Source organism: Exophiala aquamarina (assembly GCF_000709125.1).
Source record: "Exophiala aquamarina CBS 119918 chromosome Unknown aczIA-supercont1.2, whole genome shotgun sequence".
In the NCBI taxonomy this organism is placed as follows: domain Eukaryota; kingdom Fungi; phylum Ascomycota; class Eurotiomycetes; order Chaetothyriales; family Herpotrichiellaceae; genus Exophiala; species Exophiala aquamarina.
In genome coordinates this window covers 1,404,468-1,421,762 of record NW_013550586.1, presented here as the reverse complement: position 1 = coordinate 1,421,762, position 17,295 = coordinate 1,404,468, and the positions used below count along the sequence as shown (strand labels likewise).

Sequence of the window (17,295 nt, the reverse complement as noted above, 5' to 3'; positions counted from 1 at the left end):
CGGGTCCGAGAGGTCCAAGCCCTCGGTTAGACAGGCTTCGCTGGCGGATGAGTGGTCTCACATTTCAGACGCCTTGCAGGTCGAACGCTGCCTCCACGGGTTGATGCTCGCTTTCCTCACTGTGATAGCACAGCTGTTCACCAAGGGCGCGTACTCGACGGACTTACTTGCTTTGAAAGCTCACAGCATCAAGTCTTTGAGGCAACGGATGCAGGGCAACTGCCTGGGGACCTCGCACTGGCCCACGGCGTCCTCTTTCTGCATACTGCTGACTTGTTTAGGGGGAGGTATGACGATGCGGTTATCCACCGGAACATGCTTCAGGCGATGCTGGACCAAGCGTCGAAGATGAAGGCTGTGATGGCAGCGGACCATGGCTTTATGGCTCGCCTCATGTGGCTGGACCTGCAATGCGCCCTGTCACAAATGAAGTGCTGCAGCCTAGCCGAAATCGGGTCGAAGCAAGAGATGACCGAATGTCCAAACGGAGCCTTTGAGATCTAGGTAAATCCAGTTTCGGCATGCAGCTGTCATCTGGCTCTCGCGGGATCTGTTTCTCCAGTCAATGGGTGCGAAGGTCGCGATGTTGGTGCAGGGATGGTCACAAATCAACTCAGCGAGGGCACTGAAATACTACCTCAGCCTTCGAACGTCGCTGACTGAGAAGGGGAGCCTGGTAACAAAGGAGTTTCATCCTGAGGAACAAGAGTTCTCTCGGACGATCCAGTGCTGCGTCGCTCTGACGATGCTGCTTGTCGTCGGACAAGCCAGGAGTGAATGCATCGTCGCCGGAAGCCCCGTGTTTTCCAGCCAACCAGAAGGTGTACAATGGGCTGCAAGATATCATGGAGTTCTGTATCGCTCGACTGACCAGGGAATTAATGCGGGCAGGCATCAGGATCTGTTTCTCTAGGCTCTGTTCACAGGTGCTCAGTATGAGCGAAGACGTACCAACAAATTTCCCCGTCCTGCCATTGTCTGGTTCAACCACAAGTTCAGATTATATGCGCAGCCAAATAGGCTTGGTAGCTTGGCCAGTAGTGAAAGCGAAGCCGATCCAGTTCTTCTTCGTGGATGAAATCGAGCCGAATGGAAGCCATTGGGTTCATGTATTTCTTTTCGTCATCGTCGCCGAAAGAAAGACTCTGACAGCTGCCACAATTTCAACCTGAGAATGCTTCTCCCATTCGCCATGATCGATCGAAAAAGCAATCCGGCAGATGTCAGGATCTTGACCCTGAAATCCGTTTCAAAGCAGCCCTTGAAGATGCTGGGGAGAGCAGTAGGAATCTCCGAGGCCCGAGAGCAAGACTAATCTCTCGAGCTGAATGAGTCAACTCTCCTTTTAGCGGGTGGAATGGATTCTTTTCCCAGGTCCCGCTTCAAGACCGTCAGACGGAAGGCTCGCGGGACTAGATGTCTTGAATGAAGCCGGCTCTAACTTCTCTAATCACCTTCGATCAAGCTCTGAGGCTGAAATATCACTCGATTAGCTGCTGACGGAAAGAGCTATGCAATTTTCCTAAGCCCCCATGTATCCTCCAGCTTTCCTCCATGGGTAGGCATAGTAAGCGCATATATGAGAGTGCGCGGCTTCTTCCCTGGCACTCGAGGACCCCACTCATTCAGTTTGGCAGGGACTTCTGGCGCAAGAAATGCCATGAGCCACCGATTCTGATAGATGCATATTCCACCAGCGCAGCCTGAGACATTCTGAAAGACCATTGCCCACCTCACTGCTCTGGCTCTGGAGCACAAGGACACATAATCAGTCTCATACTCGATGAGAATATGCGGAGCATGCCAAATTACACAATACCGCTGAGCCTTGTGGGGTCATCCCTTCAGTAGTAATCCCGATCCTGACTAGGCCACATTTATCCCGCACTTACCGCATCAGGCTGAGGCTAGTAGTCGCTTATGTTCACTAGCCTGGTCAGCAGGTTGTGATTAGCGATGCCAAGCGATTGTAAAGACCGCGGTCTACTATATCCCTTCGACGTATCCGAACTAGCTCCGAGGGCTATTCTAACGCTATCCGAAGCGGACCCGAGAGCGCCCAGGCGCTAGTCTAGTACTACTTACTGTAGGATAATATATAGTCTGACGAGTCCCTCGGATCGTCTTAGGAATGACCCATGTCCCCTTCCCATCCAAGGTGAGGCTGGGTGTGGTGCCCCTCCTTGCAACCTCAGTAATCGGTACACATACTTGGTAGTGATGCAGTGATTGACTAACTACGTAGTACGGAGTACATAGTACTTGATTAGCTGGCTACCATCCTGAAACGACGCCCATAAGCTAGCCTGCAGCTCTCCAATTGTCGGCGAGCTTGATCAATATACACATGGCTTCCCAACACCCCACACGTGCTGGCACCAGAGTAGCTGTGACTTCCCGTTTGCGGTATGGGCTCACTTTGAGCAATACTCTGTGTTCAGCGACCCACAAAGATGAGTATTTCGGGTGAGAAAGAAAAACCACGTGTGTGGGTACTCGATGCCGAAAGTACACTAATCTTTCGGCGGCGAATGCTGACAAGTGGATCGGCCAAATTCTCTCTTGTCTTAGTACTTCTATACTTGCACCTTTTTAGTATGCTATATTTGACAATGCGTACCTTTGAGAGAACTTCAAGGTACGCCAGAATGTGCATATATGCTTCAGCGCCCTCCTTCACTGAATAAAATTCATATCGGCAACAAAAAGGCAACAAACCAAACCAAAAACCACAATTTCCTATCTTTGCCTTAGTAGCCTTTTCCTTTTTGCATTCACACCTGGAAGAACTAACCAGCCACATACGCCACCAAGATTTCTCATTCATATTCAATCTTTCAAGCATCTTCGGTAATCTAATACTACTAAGGCCTCCAATATCAATATGCAGTACAGATATACCAGCCTCGCTCTCTCACTCCTCGCCGTCACCGGCGTCCTCGCGCGACCCTACTCTAGCTATGAGTCCGACAAGGACACCACCATTGCGGTGTCCCTCACCAATGCAGCTGGCGGCCCCGGCACCAACTTGACCTTCTCAAACCTGCCCTCCACACAAGCTGTCCAGAATGGCGGGGATTTCACGAAGATCGGGCTATTGGTCGGCAAAGACGTGACGCCACAGGACCTCCGCTGTCAGGCACTCGACGCTAATGGCAAGCCCATCGTCGAGGTCCGCGGCAACAACACAGACGTCACGTTCTCCGACGCCGGCAAGGGCGCGTGGACGTTCCGCGCACCAACCAGCGTCGCCAGTGTGACCTGCGACGCGACCTTCAAGAAAGTCGACCCTGAAGACCCGCGCCTGAACCTGCGCGTCATCCTCAGCAACGATGCCACGGAGGAGACAGGCCAGACCCAGGTCAAGGGCGGCATCTACCAGGAGGCCACCCCTGTTGCCTCAAGCGGCCCCTTCCAGACTGTCGCGTTGGCCGTCGGCGAGTTCGTCGCCAATCAGAACGAGCGCTGCCAGGTCCTCGACCACACCGGCAACCCCATCACCGTCCACCGTGGCGGCAAGACAGATATCACTTTCAGCGATGCTGGCAAGGGCGCCTGGAGCTTCGACGCCCTCACTACAGTCAGCGAGATCATCTGTGATCCTAACTTTGTTGGCAAGTCGACTTAGATGAGGAGTGGTTCAATTAGATCTCGGAATCTGTATGGCTCATGCGAAGAACGCCGCGACGAACTGAAAAAGGAGAAGGGCTTGGGAACGATGATGGTACTGCATGCATAGCGTGGATGGGTCTATTTCATTTTGAGGGTTGCTGGTAGTTCAAGTTGTCGTCAGCCTGCTCTCGCATCAAACCTCATAATGACGACGTACAGCAAAAGGCCATCAGAAGGTGGCGGTGCATTGGAGGGGCGTTTGACGGTATTGTTCTCGATTTTCGTCAGTCAAATCTAGTTAGCTTGCATTAATCGGACATAGACATCACTCACATTTACACATATCAACCTGTATATATGCAATGGAGATGTTCCTTGGACTCGAGGACCGGGGTATTGGGTCGTGGCGCATATAACTTCCATACTTACTGTGATATGGAAAGAATATGACAACATCGACACGCTGCCAACTTGACTCTACTCTCTTTTATCTTGTCTCTGAGAAAAGAGTGGGGCTATGCCTGCGACCCCGAGCCCCTGTTATTATCGTTGTTGCTGGATAGCCGTTCGGACATGGTTCTTCCTCTTCCCAGTTGTTGGACCTCAATCCACAGCTTTAATGCATCGGCATCATTGGTCGGGGAATGCCACAGGAACGACTCCATGATTTGCTTGGCCTCAATCCAGCTTGTGGCCTTTGCGTCCACAGCAGCGCGACCGACCAGAGCCACAAATGCCGTCCTCTCGGGTTCCAACCCAACCGCCATAATGGCGCCCATCACCGTAGCCCAGAAAACGAGTCGTACCTCATGCATATCGTACTGTGGCATCATGTTAGCAGCGTGCAAATTCTCAAGCTCCTTTAGCAAGATCTTTATGAGCCGGTGGCGGGGAAATGTTGAGTAATCGGTTGGGTATGTGACAAAGTTGGCATAACATATGCATGCCAAGCGTGTTACTTCGTACAGCTGATATTGTAATCGGTGCCGGCTTACATGCCCAGTGTTGCTTTCTTCGTCATCGTCTTCCTCCTCTTTTGTCGGTTCAGGCTTGAGGTCTGCGGCCGGAAAGAGGGATAGTAGGGAGTGTTGCGTGTACTGCATTTGATCGAGTATCAGTGACGACTGATTCAGCCTCGAGCCCCCCGAAGCGTAGTCTTCTAATATTGTAGTCATGTCGGCCAAATAGGCCCACACCACCGCGGGCTGTGGCGTGTGTCTGGGAGTTTCGGGGAAGGAGATGTATTGGAAACCGATACCACGACCCAGACCTGTTGGTTGTTGCATGGGCTCGAGAGCGGGCCATACGTGAATCAGCTGAGATCCTTGGACCAGTTCTTCCACAGGATAGAGGCTGGCAAAGGGAAAGAGGGGGGCTTTCAAGTGGCGGCCGGAGAAGTGGATACCTTGGCTGCGGATTGTCAGCGTCTTGAACACAGGGAGAGTCATCACCCGAAGCAATACTCACAAGCAGACTGAGCGCCGAATTTGAGCGCTCCGAATGTTATGGACACCACCTAGCATCTTGACAACAGCCGAAAGGCCAATCATGTGCTCCTCTGCCACATTGAGGCCGGTTGCTAGATGCAGTAGATTCCAAGTCTTGAAGTTCGATTGTCTTGGGGTAGGGACGCTCCTGTCAATGTAGGGTAGATATGGCGGGAATGAAAGATGCAAAATGGCGGAGATCGTGCTTTCGTGGGTTGCAGTAACCGGGTCCGACAACGCATGCCGCAGCGATTCAAGGCACTTGCTATAGAAGAACATCTCTTGTGGAGTATGTCGCATTGATCTGCCTTCCAGCCATCTTCGACTCGTGCAGGAAAACCATGCTGCGCCCCAGTAGGCAGCTTCATGATGTAATGCATACTTTGTGTACGGAAGGATGCTTGTGGCTCTGGCTTCGCCAACGAAGAAGTTAGAGTACACCTGGTAGTGAGCTTTGATAGTTGCCAGCTATTAGCACGTTCGCTCCTCAAAGTTTAGATGCCTGGGGCTTTTGCCCTGCATTACTCACCATGTAGGACGAGCTTGGCTACGAAGTCAGAACTGTCGCCGCCGGAAGGAAGAGTATTAAAGGAGTCAAAGCTGCCCCCAGGCTGCTTGGTGAGAGCCTTTAAGGCTCGCTCCATGTTGTGGCGGACTGGAGGTGTTGATATGGATGGCCCAGCCCTTCTTCTGGTACCCGGCACGTTCTCGTGTTCATCGCGTCGAATATCTCTCCCAGAATGAGGATTACGACGGTGAGCATTTCCTTTTGACTTGATATGGCGACCATCAGCTTGTTCCTGGGGCTCCTCGGGTGGATCCACATGAACTTCTGCATCATAGTCCTCCATCAGATTCGAGGTCAGAGATGCAAGCCGACTTGAGTGGTCGCATGCCCTCGTCAGCGTCTTCAGCTGCCGCTTCAGATAACGGTGAGCAGATGTCAAGTTTGCATCTTAGTAGGTGCACCAGCGGTGTTGGGTTAGTCACAACGACCTGACACGTGATGCCTGCCTCCCTATCTCCCAAGGAGCTTGTTAACAGTCATCCATTTCAATTGCCGATGACTTGCCGACTCCAGACTCCAGGAGGCCCGCGGCGATTCTCAAGGAGTAGAGCATGCACCAGACGAGATTGCACTGGGTAACAAATGAGGCGAACAGAACAACCCTACCTGACTGGATTCATGGAGATCGAGGTGCTCGACATCTAGCTTGATACCTGCGAAGATGTTGTGTTTTAAAAGGCTGGACGACGGTCGTTTGCGTCGACCAATAGAATGCAATGAATGTAGTGTCCTAAAAGGGGATAGCCGCCAAGTGGCGGGACGGGAAGTTAGCCTTGGCCCTTGTACGATAGGCTGACCGGTCGCTGACAAGGATTTCAGAGTGTAATATACAGAAAGTTCGTATGAGCAATGACTGACAGATACACCCCTCATTCAAATGAGGAGGGCTATTGATCTGCATGATATTGGACTCCTGAACAGCATTTGGTCATCTTTAAATGCAGAGCAAAAAGAAAGTTCACATGCGTACAGGTGCCTGCGGATGGTCTACTGTCTCGAAGACTGAATCGGACCCGTAAGCTTCTTCTTGCGACGCAACTCAGTGCTATGCTACTGTCCTCCCGTTTCCTTTGCTGTGGCCTTCTCTTCAAAATTGTCGTCCAATAATCAATATTCAAATCGACATGTTAGATGCAACCATCACATCCCAAGCACCTCCGCCAACGCCTTGCTCGATTGCACTCACGATGGCTCCCAGAAAAAACCTCGTCCACGGTGCGAACACTGGGATTGTTCGTTTTAGCCAAAAACATGGCCAGATGTTTCGATCGCTTTTGAAGATAAACTGCTTCAACCAAGCACATGAAACGCCAATTGAATCATCTGGCCATTTCTCCTAAGTGACACATTCCACCGCTCATCTCCATCATGTCTTTGAAATAGAGAGCCTAGAGACCTCTGTAGAGGAGACGCACGGCTTCACCGATGCTCATTGACGACCGCCATCCAAACGCTCTTTTCTGGGTGCAGCATACTCATAGATTTGGCATATCACCTTGAAGAGAGTGGATCATAGATATCAAGTCAAAGTAAAGAGTGGAATGCTTCCCGACTCGGCCGGTGAGAAGCAAACAACTGTTGTGAGCTGGTGTTACGAGTGTTGGACCAGTAAGAAAACCTGGAGAAGTTGGTAGTTGGTCCAGAGTTATATAACTTGTAACAATATGTCCGGTGGTTTCATCACCGAAGGGACCGTTCAACAGCGTCTTGCTCGTCCATCTGGTTCTGGACGTCGAGGAAGAGGAACATGCCATCAAAATCACTGATATCTCGGGACCATAGATAGTCTTGGAGTACAGCTTGCATTGATTCCCAAGAGGAAATCAGCAGCTTCTCACAGAGCCTGGCAGTAATTGCGACAAGAGCAGCCCTTTGAGGCGTCCCGATTGCTGCCAATGCGCCCATGGTTGATGCCCATAGGAGTAATGAGGTTGATGCGGTATTCTCGTCGTCATCTTCGAGCACTTCGAAAATATCCAACTCGAGTTTAGTGGCGAGTTCTGGAAAGGGTGCGGTGGATAAAGGCAAGGGAAAGACGGCAATGAGGCTGTACACAATTAGAGCGTTGCGGACTATACTGAAGATGGTCGTGCCTGCGATGTCTGTTGTCAGTAGTGGTGATTCTTTACTTGAAGGAAGGGACATGAGTTGATGTTGGGTCCAATTTCTGGCATCGCAGACACACTCAAAGCCAAACCAAGTCAGTCGGTTGGAGAGCAATGTTGATTGTATAGTATCGTAAACCATCAGATTGGATATTGTAGATAGGAAGGGTCCAGATAAGGCGGGGCTTAGGGTTATCGCATACTTCATGAATCCGGGGGAATGCCTTGGCTCGAGCTGGAACATGATTCTATTATAGCGATCCGGAAAGTCGGCATTGAGGAAAGCGCAGGGACATCGTGGCCTTGACAGAGTCCTACACGACGAAATTATGTCATTCCTGTTGGAAATCCCTAGTTAGAATTCGCTTGTGGTTGCGGATGGAGGTAGGATTGGCGTGGGAGGGACTCACTGTGTTTGACAAATTCTCAACCCAGCCCAAAAAGGGTTTCTGCAATCATTTCCGTCCAAGATTCTCCGCGCCGCTTCTTCATGGTAATTCAACCAGCGAGGTGCAACACCAAAAAGATTCAGATTTTGCAGTTTCGTCAACGTGCTTTGTCTCGGCCCTGATGGGGCTGCACGTAAAGGTACATCTTCCGTAGTACCAAGCGCAAGAGACTGCATTGCCGAGCAAAGCATACCTAAAGCATTGGGCGGAGCTATATAGTTAGGATCTCCGAGATCGGAAATCATTTGGATGACGGATTTCACTGCAATACTGTGACATATATCCAACAATCGTGTATGTTTTCGCACAGATGGGTTGGTTGACGATCTATCAATCATGCCCTTGGCACAGACCCAGATTGCGGCATGAAACGAGGCTGGATGTGAGCGCATTTGCTGGACGTATTGGCTAGCCATTACTGACATCGTTTGCACCTGATTGCCAACAAAAGTCCTATTGGTAACTTCGTAAACTGGATGAAGTTAGTGGTCCATACTCGGCTAAGGCTTGGACTCATGCCAAAACGGGCGAATACCTACCAAGGTGGTACAGGGGTCCTAAGGTCTCTGTTGGAAGTTCTGTGGGATAGCCTCCTGGCTGGAGCGAATTATCCCTACCAGGTCTGGGCAATTTGGTCAACTCTTTGGTCTGATTTGATCCCCTTCGAGATCGGTTATTAGTGCTCGCAAATCGTATATCATCGTCCATGCCGCGATCCTCCGGCACTTTCGTTTTTCGCCCACTGGCGCGGACTGCCTTAGATCGTTTCCATTGGTATCGAACTGCATTAGATCGTACTGCATGGGTGGTTTCTGGCGTCGTCATTAAAGGATTGTATTGAATCAGTTGAAATGACGGCATCGACGGCACTGCTGATGAGGTGGACTTCTTGGTTTTCTGCTTGGTTTTCTCGCTGAATGGAGATCCTGGGATCGCAGACATTGCCTTAGGTAAAGTTTGCGTCTTTTCGACGTGTGGAGGCAATGGGCCTGCGTTGCTTTGGAAGGACCCCTCTGTCGTTTCAGTTGTCACATGTCGACGAACATGCTGAGGCGAGGGACCGACCCGGTAAACACCCGCCCTGGTTCTGCGAGCTTTTATTCGGGGACCAGGGGTATTTAACACGTCGTTCAAAGCATTTCGCTCGAATATTGCCCTCTGGCGTCCAATGGCACTGGCATGAGATCGAGCTTTCGACTGTTGATTCAATTTCTCCTTTGGTGATGCTCCTGCAGGTAGAGTCTCTAGGATGAGATATTGGTCCAGGTAACGGTCTGAGTCCATCTTGATAGCTGATCCCCCAGATTGTCGCTTTGTCTCAGAGCCTAGATTGAGGCTGAGAAAGTGCCGAATTGTTCCAGTATCTGTGTATTAGGTTAAGAGGAATGGCTTGACAGCCGAGACCTCGACGTGTTTCGAGTAATCATAAAGGCTCGTACATCAGTAGCGGACAGAGTAGTAGTATCGGATTCATAGATACTCATGAATCAATAAAGCAGAAAAATATGAATATGGCAGTATGGGAATGCCGTAATGTCGGTAATCGTGGCCCTACGCCTCATGCCGTTAAGCGAGAACTTCCCGTCCTCTCTGCTTTATAACTCGGCTGAAGGCTTGGCGCTCTTGGCAGTACCACGTGCCGTGAGGGCTTCAGTCTTTTTACAACGCAACAATGAGGATGAAGGTAACATCTACATACATATTGGTTTCTTCTGAAAGTTAATGATTGAAGTTGGCAAACAAGGGTCGCCGAGGAATATCAAGCATGGATTGTCGGACCTGCCCAATGAAATCACGTATTAAAACGGTACCGTTTGAGGATGAAATGACGATCTCTTGTGTCTAGCCCAAGTGGCATTAAGTGGCGTTCCGGGCCTTACTAGGGGCTTCGAGACCGGCTCCGTCGGCGATCTGTGTCAATCAACAAACACCGCGATTTGTACGGCAAGGCTGATGGCGTACCCGGTACGCTGGCGGCTTGATACAGTCTAGGGATTCGTAGGGTGGCTGGCGAATCATAGTCTAATAGCTTTAGCAGATATAGGAAATGACTTCTAAAGAGGCAAATGCAAACGCTCCAGGGTGCGGTGCCATTCTGCAAACTTGGTTTGCGACCTCTCATGGAGTGAACGCGCGCCAATAGACCGCGAAAGACCTCTTTGCTAGCATAAATGCAGCACATGGATCTCCATCGTTTCTGATATTGAAATACGGCTTCTATCAAACTTCGTTCTGGAAATTGCCGCAGTACTTGACAATTATTTTCCCATTGAACACGTGCTTAGCAAATATACCCATGTACCTTTAGGTGGAAAGTTTACTGAATTTATGTCGGGCGTGTTGATTGAAAATACTGTTTTTTGCGGAGCTTGTAATGCCAACAAGGCTATCGAGACAGGCAGGGACTCGATAGCGTGACATCCCTCCCATCCCTGCTTAGGATAGTGAGGCAACTGAAGCCCATGCAGAAGTTCTAGAAGGAATTCCGAAGGAATGCACAGGACCAAATCTTCGACAAAGTTCAGTTCAGGCAAGGCGAAACCGGTGTTGTTACACTATTCGTACACATACAATACTATCGCCATCTAGCTAGTCATCCTATTGAGTTCAACCCCGAGAAAGTCTCGACAAAGAAGGCTCGCTGACGGCAGCCGTGCAGGGATCAGAGTGAACTTTCGTGAAACCGGCCATTTCCCGCACCTAGCATCATGCCGTCGTTTGTCCCCAGTGTTTGCGGGGCAGCCTATCATGTCATCGTTGTAGCCGCGTGATCAAGGACATTTCTAGGCTGTCGGACTCGAAAGGTTCGTTTTCTGGACCGAAATACTCTTCCACTATTTGACTGCCTCTGCTCTTGCGAGCCGATATCTCACTGCCTCGCGAACGACATCTGCATTCCAAACGCCGTCGTCACCTCCCTTTGCGAATTCCATGCCAGCAACATCTCCTCTCTCTGCCTCAGCGAGGAGAACACTCAAATCTTTCTTTTGGCTATTCATCCAACGATCCATGAATGCCTTGGGGTCTTTGGACATGGAATTGAAGAAGGCGTGTCTCGATTTATGATGCTGAATAGCCTGAACAAGCACGGCAAGTTCATCGTCAACCCTGGAAATTTGACGCAGAGCAGCTTGATGTTCGGGGTTCTGTGTCAATTTTAAGATCAGTGCACGCAACGGGTCTTCGATGGTGACTTGGATGTCGTACACTGTTGATTCCGGATTCGATTGGAATGCTTCATCCACTCGAATTGTGTATGGTAGTCGAACGGGCGGTAGCGGGTGAAGATGTGGAACAAGCCGTTCGGCCGCTTGTGGGAAGAATAGAGTCTCTGTGTTGAAAATCTGGCGAAGGCGTTCGTCGCAGCGAATGGTACGTCTTTCTTCGTCTTCTTGCAGACCCATGGCTTTGACATAATCCCAAATGCCCATGACAACTTCCGCACGATCCGCTTCCTCCATGTCCAATGTGGCTGCAAGTGCCTGACTTAAACGGAAGCGTTCTGGTTGTTCATCTCTCGTCAGACACACAGTGACATTCATGTTCTCGTCAGATCTGCGCTGGAACTGAATGTAATCGAGATCAGCACTGTTTGCGGGAGTGTTTGCAGCCTTCTTCCAGGATACTTGGTAGTTTGGATCGCCAGTGCTGGTGCGGGCTTTGTCGAACTCGACATTGATGGCCTTGAAGAAATGGGTAAATGAGTTCAAGGGCTGCTTGGTTACGTGCCGTCTGCCTGAATCGTCTCCGTGGGCTTCATCATCTTCATCGGAATCATGCAGGATGTCATCTTCGGGGTCTTCGAGGAGCCTTCCTTCTATTTTGACCGAATATGACGGTTCGCCCTCTGCTTCAAAGGTGAAGCCGCCCTCTTCCGTATTGGTCTGCCAGGGCTGATAGGTTGCGGTGTTGGATATCCATATTCGCATGGTCCTTTGTCTTTTAATGTTTCTGCTGAAGGCGTCATGGATCTCTAATCGCTTCCTAGCCATAACATGGTCTAGCTTTTTCTCCATTCCGCGTAGCTCTTTGTATTGGTTTACACTGTCACCGATTACTAGGTCATCCACACCATCAGGCATCGATCGGTCGGTTGGTTTTCGGGCTCGGCGTTGTGCTAATTGGTGTTCAATGGCGGCGTTGCGCTGGTGGATCTGTTGGTTCACCATCTGCGCCTGTGCTTGTTGGTGTGCATGCTGCGCTGGGGGTATTTGACCTGTGCCATGTAAGTCTTCAAACTGCGCCGGTAGTGAGCGCAAATGATCTCTGTGATACTGCTCGTCTCTTCAAGATCCAGTCGGCCGCAGCATACACCCTGCCCGAAAATGGGGAAGAGGCGCTGCTAATGATCTTGCAAGGGCCCGGCGGTACTCCTCAGATCCTCATTTGTGCTTGATTCGCACTTACCTGGCCTACGTGCAGCTGGAGACCTTCCTTGCGCCTGGGCATACTGCCTGTATTGCTGATTCATTTGGGGATTCATCTTCTGGGCTGGTCTCGGTGTGGATCGCGTATCTGGATTGGGAGGCGATGGTTAAAGGCGCTCTGACATTGCGGGAGACAAGCCGGTGACAAGTTTGATGACTGGAAGAATCGCTATGAAAGATCTCGATAATTCTAGCAAGAGACGCGTGATGAATCTGAGGATCGACCAAGGATGAAGGCTAGGCTAAATTGGGAGTAGTATCTTGGCAGCCGCCAACTTGGATAATGTAGCCATGAAAAAACGACGAGGCTGTCCAAACGACATCTGCTCGCAAACGAATTCCTCCCTTGGAATTGATATTGCTTTCGTTTAGTGGCTACTGCTGAATGGACAGATTCTTATAAGCATCAATATATCTTGGATCGACGGCAGCTGTAGTCAAACTCCCGAATATCCTGTCCACAAGTGGCTGGCAAGACGGTGAGTGTGGGGAAGGTCAGGCTTGCTACGCCGAAACCGCACAATAATGGGTAAACCAAGGTTGATCATCATCATTCGACATGCACAGTCTGAGGGAAATCGAGACAAAACTATCCATCAAACAGTTCCAGACCACAAAGTCGGCTTGACCCCCGAAGGTCACCAACAAGCTCTTGAAGCCGGTGAGAAGCTTCGTGCCCTGCTGCGTCCTGATGATACGCTTCATTTCTTCATCTCTCCCTACAGACGAACCAGAGAGACAACAGAGGGTATATTGAGTGGCTTGACATCGAATGATCCTGTACCTTCGCCGTTCCAGAGATCCTACATCAAAGTGTATGAAGAGCCTAGGTTGAGAGAGCAAGACTTTGGCAATTTTCAACCTGAAACAGAAGAGACAGAGAGGCTTTGGAGGGAACGTGCCGAATATGGCCACTTCTTTTACCGGATTCCGAATGGAGAAAGTGGGGCTGATGTTTACGACCGCGTGTCTTCCTTCAATGGCTCACTGTGGCGGCGGTTTTCTGAAGACAATATGGCCAGTGTAGCAATTTTGGTCACGCATGGGCTGTGCAGCCGTGTCTTCTTGATGGCTTGGTACCATTATAGCGTTGAATTCTTTGAAGACCTTCGGAACATCAATCATTGCGAATTTCTCGTCATGAAACATAGTCCAAACGGGAGATATGTCTTGCAAAATCAATTAAGGAGGTGGTCCGACCTTAGAAGGGAGCGAGCCGCCAGAAAGCAAAGCATATCATCTCCAACGGCAATAGAGAATATACCAGTGAGACGCTGGGCATCCCACCAGACGGCAAATGACCCATCAGGCAGTACTTTCGCACCACGACCAGCGCGCAAAAACACAGCAGACATGTTCAAGGATGAGTCTGAACATAGAGAGGAACCGGAAGATGCCAAAAGCCATGGGCCTCGGGGTCAGGAAAAAAAAGGAAAGGATATCCGACGAAGCTCAAGCAAGGACACCAACGGTTCTAGAGTTAGATCCTCGAGCAATCTACGAAACTCGATTAGTGCTCTCTCCCTGGATACTGGAAAGCGGAACACAACTTCTGCAATGAAACCGTATCTGGGCCGTGATGGTGGTGGATCGAGGTCAGGCGCAGCCTCCCCATTTGGGGTTGGATCAGAGGACGAAGAAAGCGTTGAAGGAACATCACAAGCTCAAGGCGACACGCTCGCAGCTTCCTTTGATTCTGGCAAATACAAATTTTCGACTTCGTTGGCGCGTGCTCTACGCGGTGATTTTGATGATCCCAATCGACCGCTTGCCGACGCTCTGGGAGATCAGAGCGATGCGGAAGTGGATGAGGCCGATCTCGAGATGGGAACCAAAGAACGGGAAGAGAAGGAGATGGAACAAATCATTGAAGACGAACGGCGTGAGAGAAGGCAGAGTACTGTCACGTATTGAGATTGAATTGTTAGACTAAATTGTGAGACTGCATTGCAAGTAGAACATCGTATCAGAGGATAGAATGGATAGGACATTGCGTGTGACATGGAAAAGAAGACATTCAGCCTTGTGCCATATTGTTCAGCCTTGCCGTGTGCCAAGATATACCGAGCGTTCCCAACAAAGCCATTCAGAACCAATCATTGAACATCCCACTAATTTGTACAACGATTTAATGTTCTTGCTCGTGAACTATGTTTCGATTTGCGTCATCCCAAACCGGAGCACTGGATGAAATCCGTATCTAGCGAATGAATTTACTGACTAGCAGTCATGGCGGACGGCTTGTACCAACTCTTAAAACCACATCTCAAAACCGCCACGACCGCCACGTCAACGCCAGAAGAAAGCGATGCGAAATACCTCGCCCGCGTTGTCTCTCTGAAGCTCGCTGATCTGACAACAACCGAACCTCAATCACTCGCACAGTCATCTCAGAGCAACATCGTGTCGATCCAAGCGCTAAGTTCTCGCTCGCATCGGACGACTACAACTTCATCTGACCACCTGTCCACACTCCGAGAGTCGCTACCGCTGCTTTCGTCTTCCATAGAGGCGATTCGGTCATCAATTCCAGAATTAGATAGAAGCACTGTCGAATTCGCCTCATCTTACAGCAAGTCGAAAGATGATAACCCGCTGCTCAAATCGCGGAAGGACGCGATGCTCCTCACCCGCCAAGCCGACAAAGCTCAGGACATACTCGACCTGCCCAACCTACTGTCCGCCGCCATCGCCTCCGCCAGTACGGCGGGCGCCGTGGGCACTGGCGGCAGCGGAGCGAGTTACTCTCAGGCTCTAGATTTGTTTGCACATATCAAGCGATTACAAATCCTCTACCCGGAATCCCAACTCGTCAAGTCCGTGCTTCATGATGCGGAAATCGCTATGAAGGACATGACAACAAATCTGATCACGAGCCTACGATCGCAGAATATTCGCCTCGCCGCTGCTATCAGGACGATTGGATGGCTGAGGCGAGTCGCCCCGCAACTGGACAATACTAGCAAGAACACGGTTCAGTCGGCAGCATCAAAGCCCATGCCACTCATCATCCCCTCCATAGGAGGCACACAGCCTGCATCAGCAGCACCTCCTGGAGAAGGACACTTTGGAGCCTTATTCCTCTGTGCTCGTCTTGCTACATTTCTGAGCATGACCGAAGCGTTATCGCCCCTCCGTGACCTCGCCGACCAGGAGACAGCTGTTCGGAAGTCGAACCACCAACGGAATACAGGCCAGTCAAGCAAAACAACCAGTCACCGACTACAACTGACACGCAAGCATTCCTCAGGCGTCGGCAGCACCTACAATCCAGCGCTCCAAGGCCAGCAGACGGAGCGGTATCTCAAACGATATATCGAGATCTTCCGCGAACAGTCATTCGCCACGATCAGCGTGTATCGTAACATTTTCCCCTCCGACGAGGAAGAGAAAGGCAACACCTCGACGTCGTCGAACTCCTCGCCAATATCGTCACCTGCGCTCACCGAAGCTCTCGCTCTCCCCTCTGCCCTCCAATCTTTTCCACTGCATCTAGTCTCGCTCCTCACCGAGACCTTGAGAAAATATCTGCCGAATGTGACCGACCAAACCTCACGCGAATCCTTGCTGATGCAGGTGCTGTATGCAGCCAACAGTCTGGGACGATTGGGTGCAGATTTCAGCCTTGTGATCGCATCGCTCGAAGAAGACGACGACGACGACGACGACGAAATCAAAGCCGACGAGAACACAACCAACGACGCCCTGAACGCCGTTTCCGCGGGAGGCGAGAATGAAAATTCCGAATCACAAACTGCTGTTGACGTATCGGAGGAGCTGGAGGACGAAACCCACGAAGAGAATAAAGCAGTACCGGCAGCAGGACTCAACGAGCCAGAGTGGGTCGCCATCATCAAGAAACACCGAGTCCAGGCTGCACGGCTGGAAGCCCTGTCAGCTGGGCAGGAGCGGGTGTCTGGCCATGGCGGTAGCATGCAGAAGAGTGACGTGCCTGTACGCTAGGAACAGTGCAGTGTTATCGCATATTGAGTGCATCCCTGTACGGCATCTTAGGGTGGTTGGTGGGGTCGCTTCGAGAGGGTGGCCAGGTTGGCTTTCGTCACGAAGAAAGCAATTTCCCTCGGAAACGGCGCTGATTCAGGATTGCAAATGGCTCCGGGTAGAGAGATATCTATGCTCGCCGCGGAACTTCCATTCTTGTTATCGGCACAGCAAGCTACTCCGCCAAGGTATCCTATAATTATTTGCCAATTCTGATCTCGTATGGTAGAATGAATCTCTAGAATTAACAAGTGCCATTCCAGTTATCATACGTGCATACTACTGAACACCGTTATCAGTGTCTCGTTCATTTACAATTCTCTTTAATTATTTCGACGCCTATCGGCCGTATATCCTGGAGTTTGCGCCTGTGCGCTCTTTAGATTCGAATGGAAAGCACACCACTGAAACTAGGTCAATCTACCAGAAGTCATCCTTCTCCCATTGATGGTGAACGAGCACTGATCCAAATGACCGGTTCCCGCTCATGGCACCTCTAAAAGTCCGATCCCGAGTTCAAAATCTATTTGATATCGATCAAAGCCAGCCATGACCTCAAACAGGTACGAATCCATTCGTTCAAGATACAGAAATCTCGACAACCGAGATCGAAGATCCTGGTACTCGACGATATGTAGCTGCTGA

At 50.5% G+C, this 17,295-nt stretch overlaps 5 protein-coding genes across 5 annotated transcripts; 2 read left to right on the top strand and 3 right to left on the bottom strand.

Moving 5' to 3' along the window:
* Positions 1-4,127: 4,127 nt before the first annotated feature.
* Positions 4,128-5,743, bottom strand: A1O9_02341 (uncharacterized protein; the record flags this gene model as incomplete). Its single annotated transcript, XM_013407915.1, has 3 exons — positions 4,128-4,965; positions 5,080-5,551; positions 5,629-5,743. 3 exons carry the CDS (start codon positions 5,741-5,743, stop codon positions 4,128-4,130), a joined length of 1,425 nt encoding a protein of 474 aa, XP_013263369.1.
* A 1,604-nt stretch (positions 5,744-7,347) lies between these two features.
* On the bottom strand, positions 7,348-8,016 carry A1O9_02340 (uncharacterized protein; the record flags this gene model as incomplete). Its single annotated transcript, XM_013407914.1, has 1 exon — positions 7,348-8,016. One exon carries the CDS (start codon positions 8,014-8,016, stop codon positions 7,348-7,350), a length of 669 nt encoding a protein of 222 aa, XP_013263368.1.
* Positions 8,017-11,055: 3,039 nt separating this feature from the next.
* Positions 11,056-12,390, bottom strand: A1O9_02339 (uncharacterized protein; the record flags this gene model as incomplete). The annotated part of the gene is made up of 1 exon (XM_013407913.1): positions 11,056-12,390. One exon carries the CDS (start codon positions 12,388-12,390, stop codon positions 11,056-11,058), a length of 1,335 nt encoding a protein of 444 aa, XP_013263367.1.
* A 783-nt stretch (positions 12,391-13,173) lies between these two features.
* A1O9_02338 (uncharacterized protein) lies at positions 13,174-14,562 on the top strand (the record flags this gene model as incomplete). Its single annotated transcript, XM_013407912.1, has 1 exon — positions 13,174-14,562. One exon carries the CDS (start codon positions 13,174-13,176, stop codon positions 14,560-14,562), a length of 1,389 nt encoding a protein of 462 aa, XP_013263366.1.
* A 315-nt stretch (positions 14,563-14,877) lies between these two features.
* A1O9_02337 (uncharacterized protein) lies at positions 14,878-16,611 on the top strand (the record flags this gene model as incomplete). Its single annotated transcript, XM_013407911.1, has 1 exon — positions 14,878-16,611. One exon carries the CDS (start codon positions 14,878-14,880, stop codon positions 16,609-16,611), a length of 1,734 nt encoding a protein of 577 aa, XP_013263365.1.
* Between the last annotated feature and the right edge of the window lie 684 nt (positions 16,612-17,295).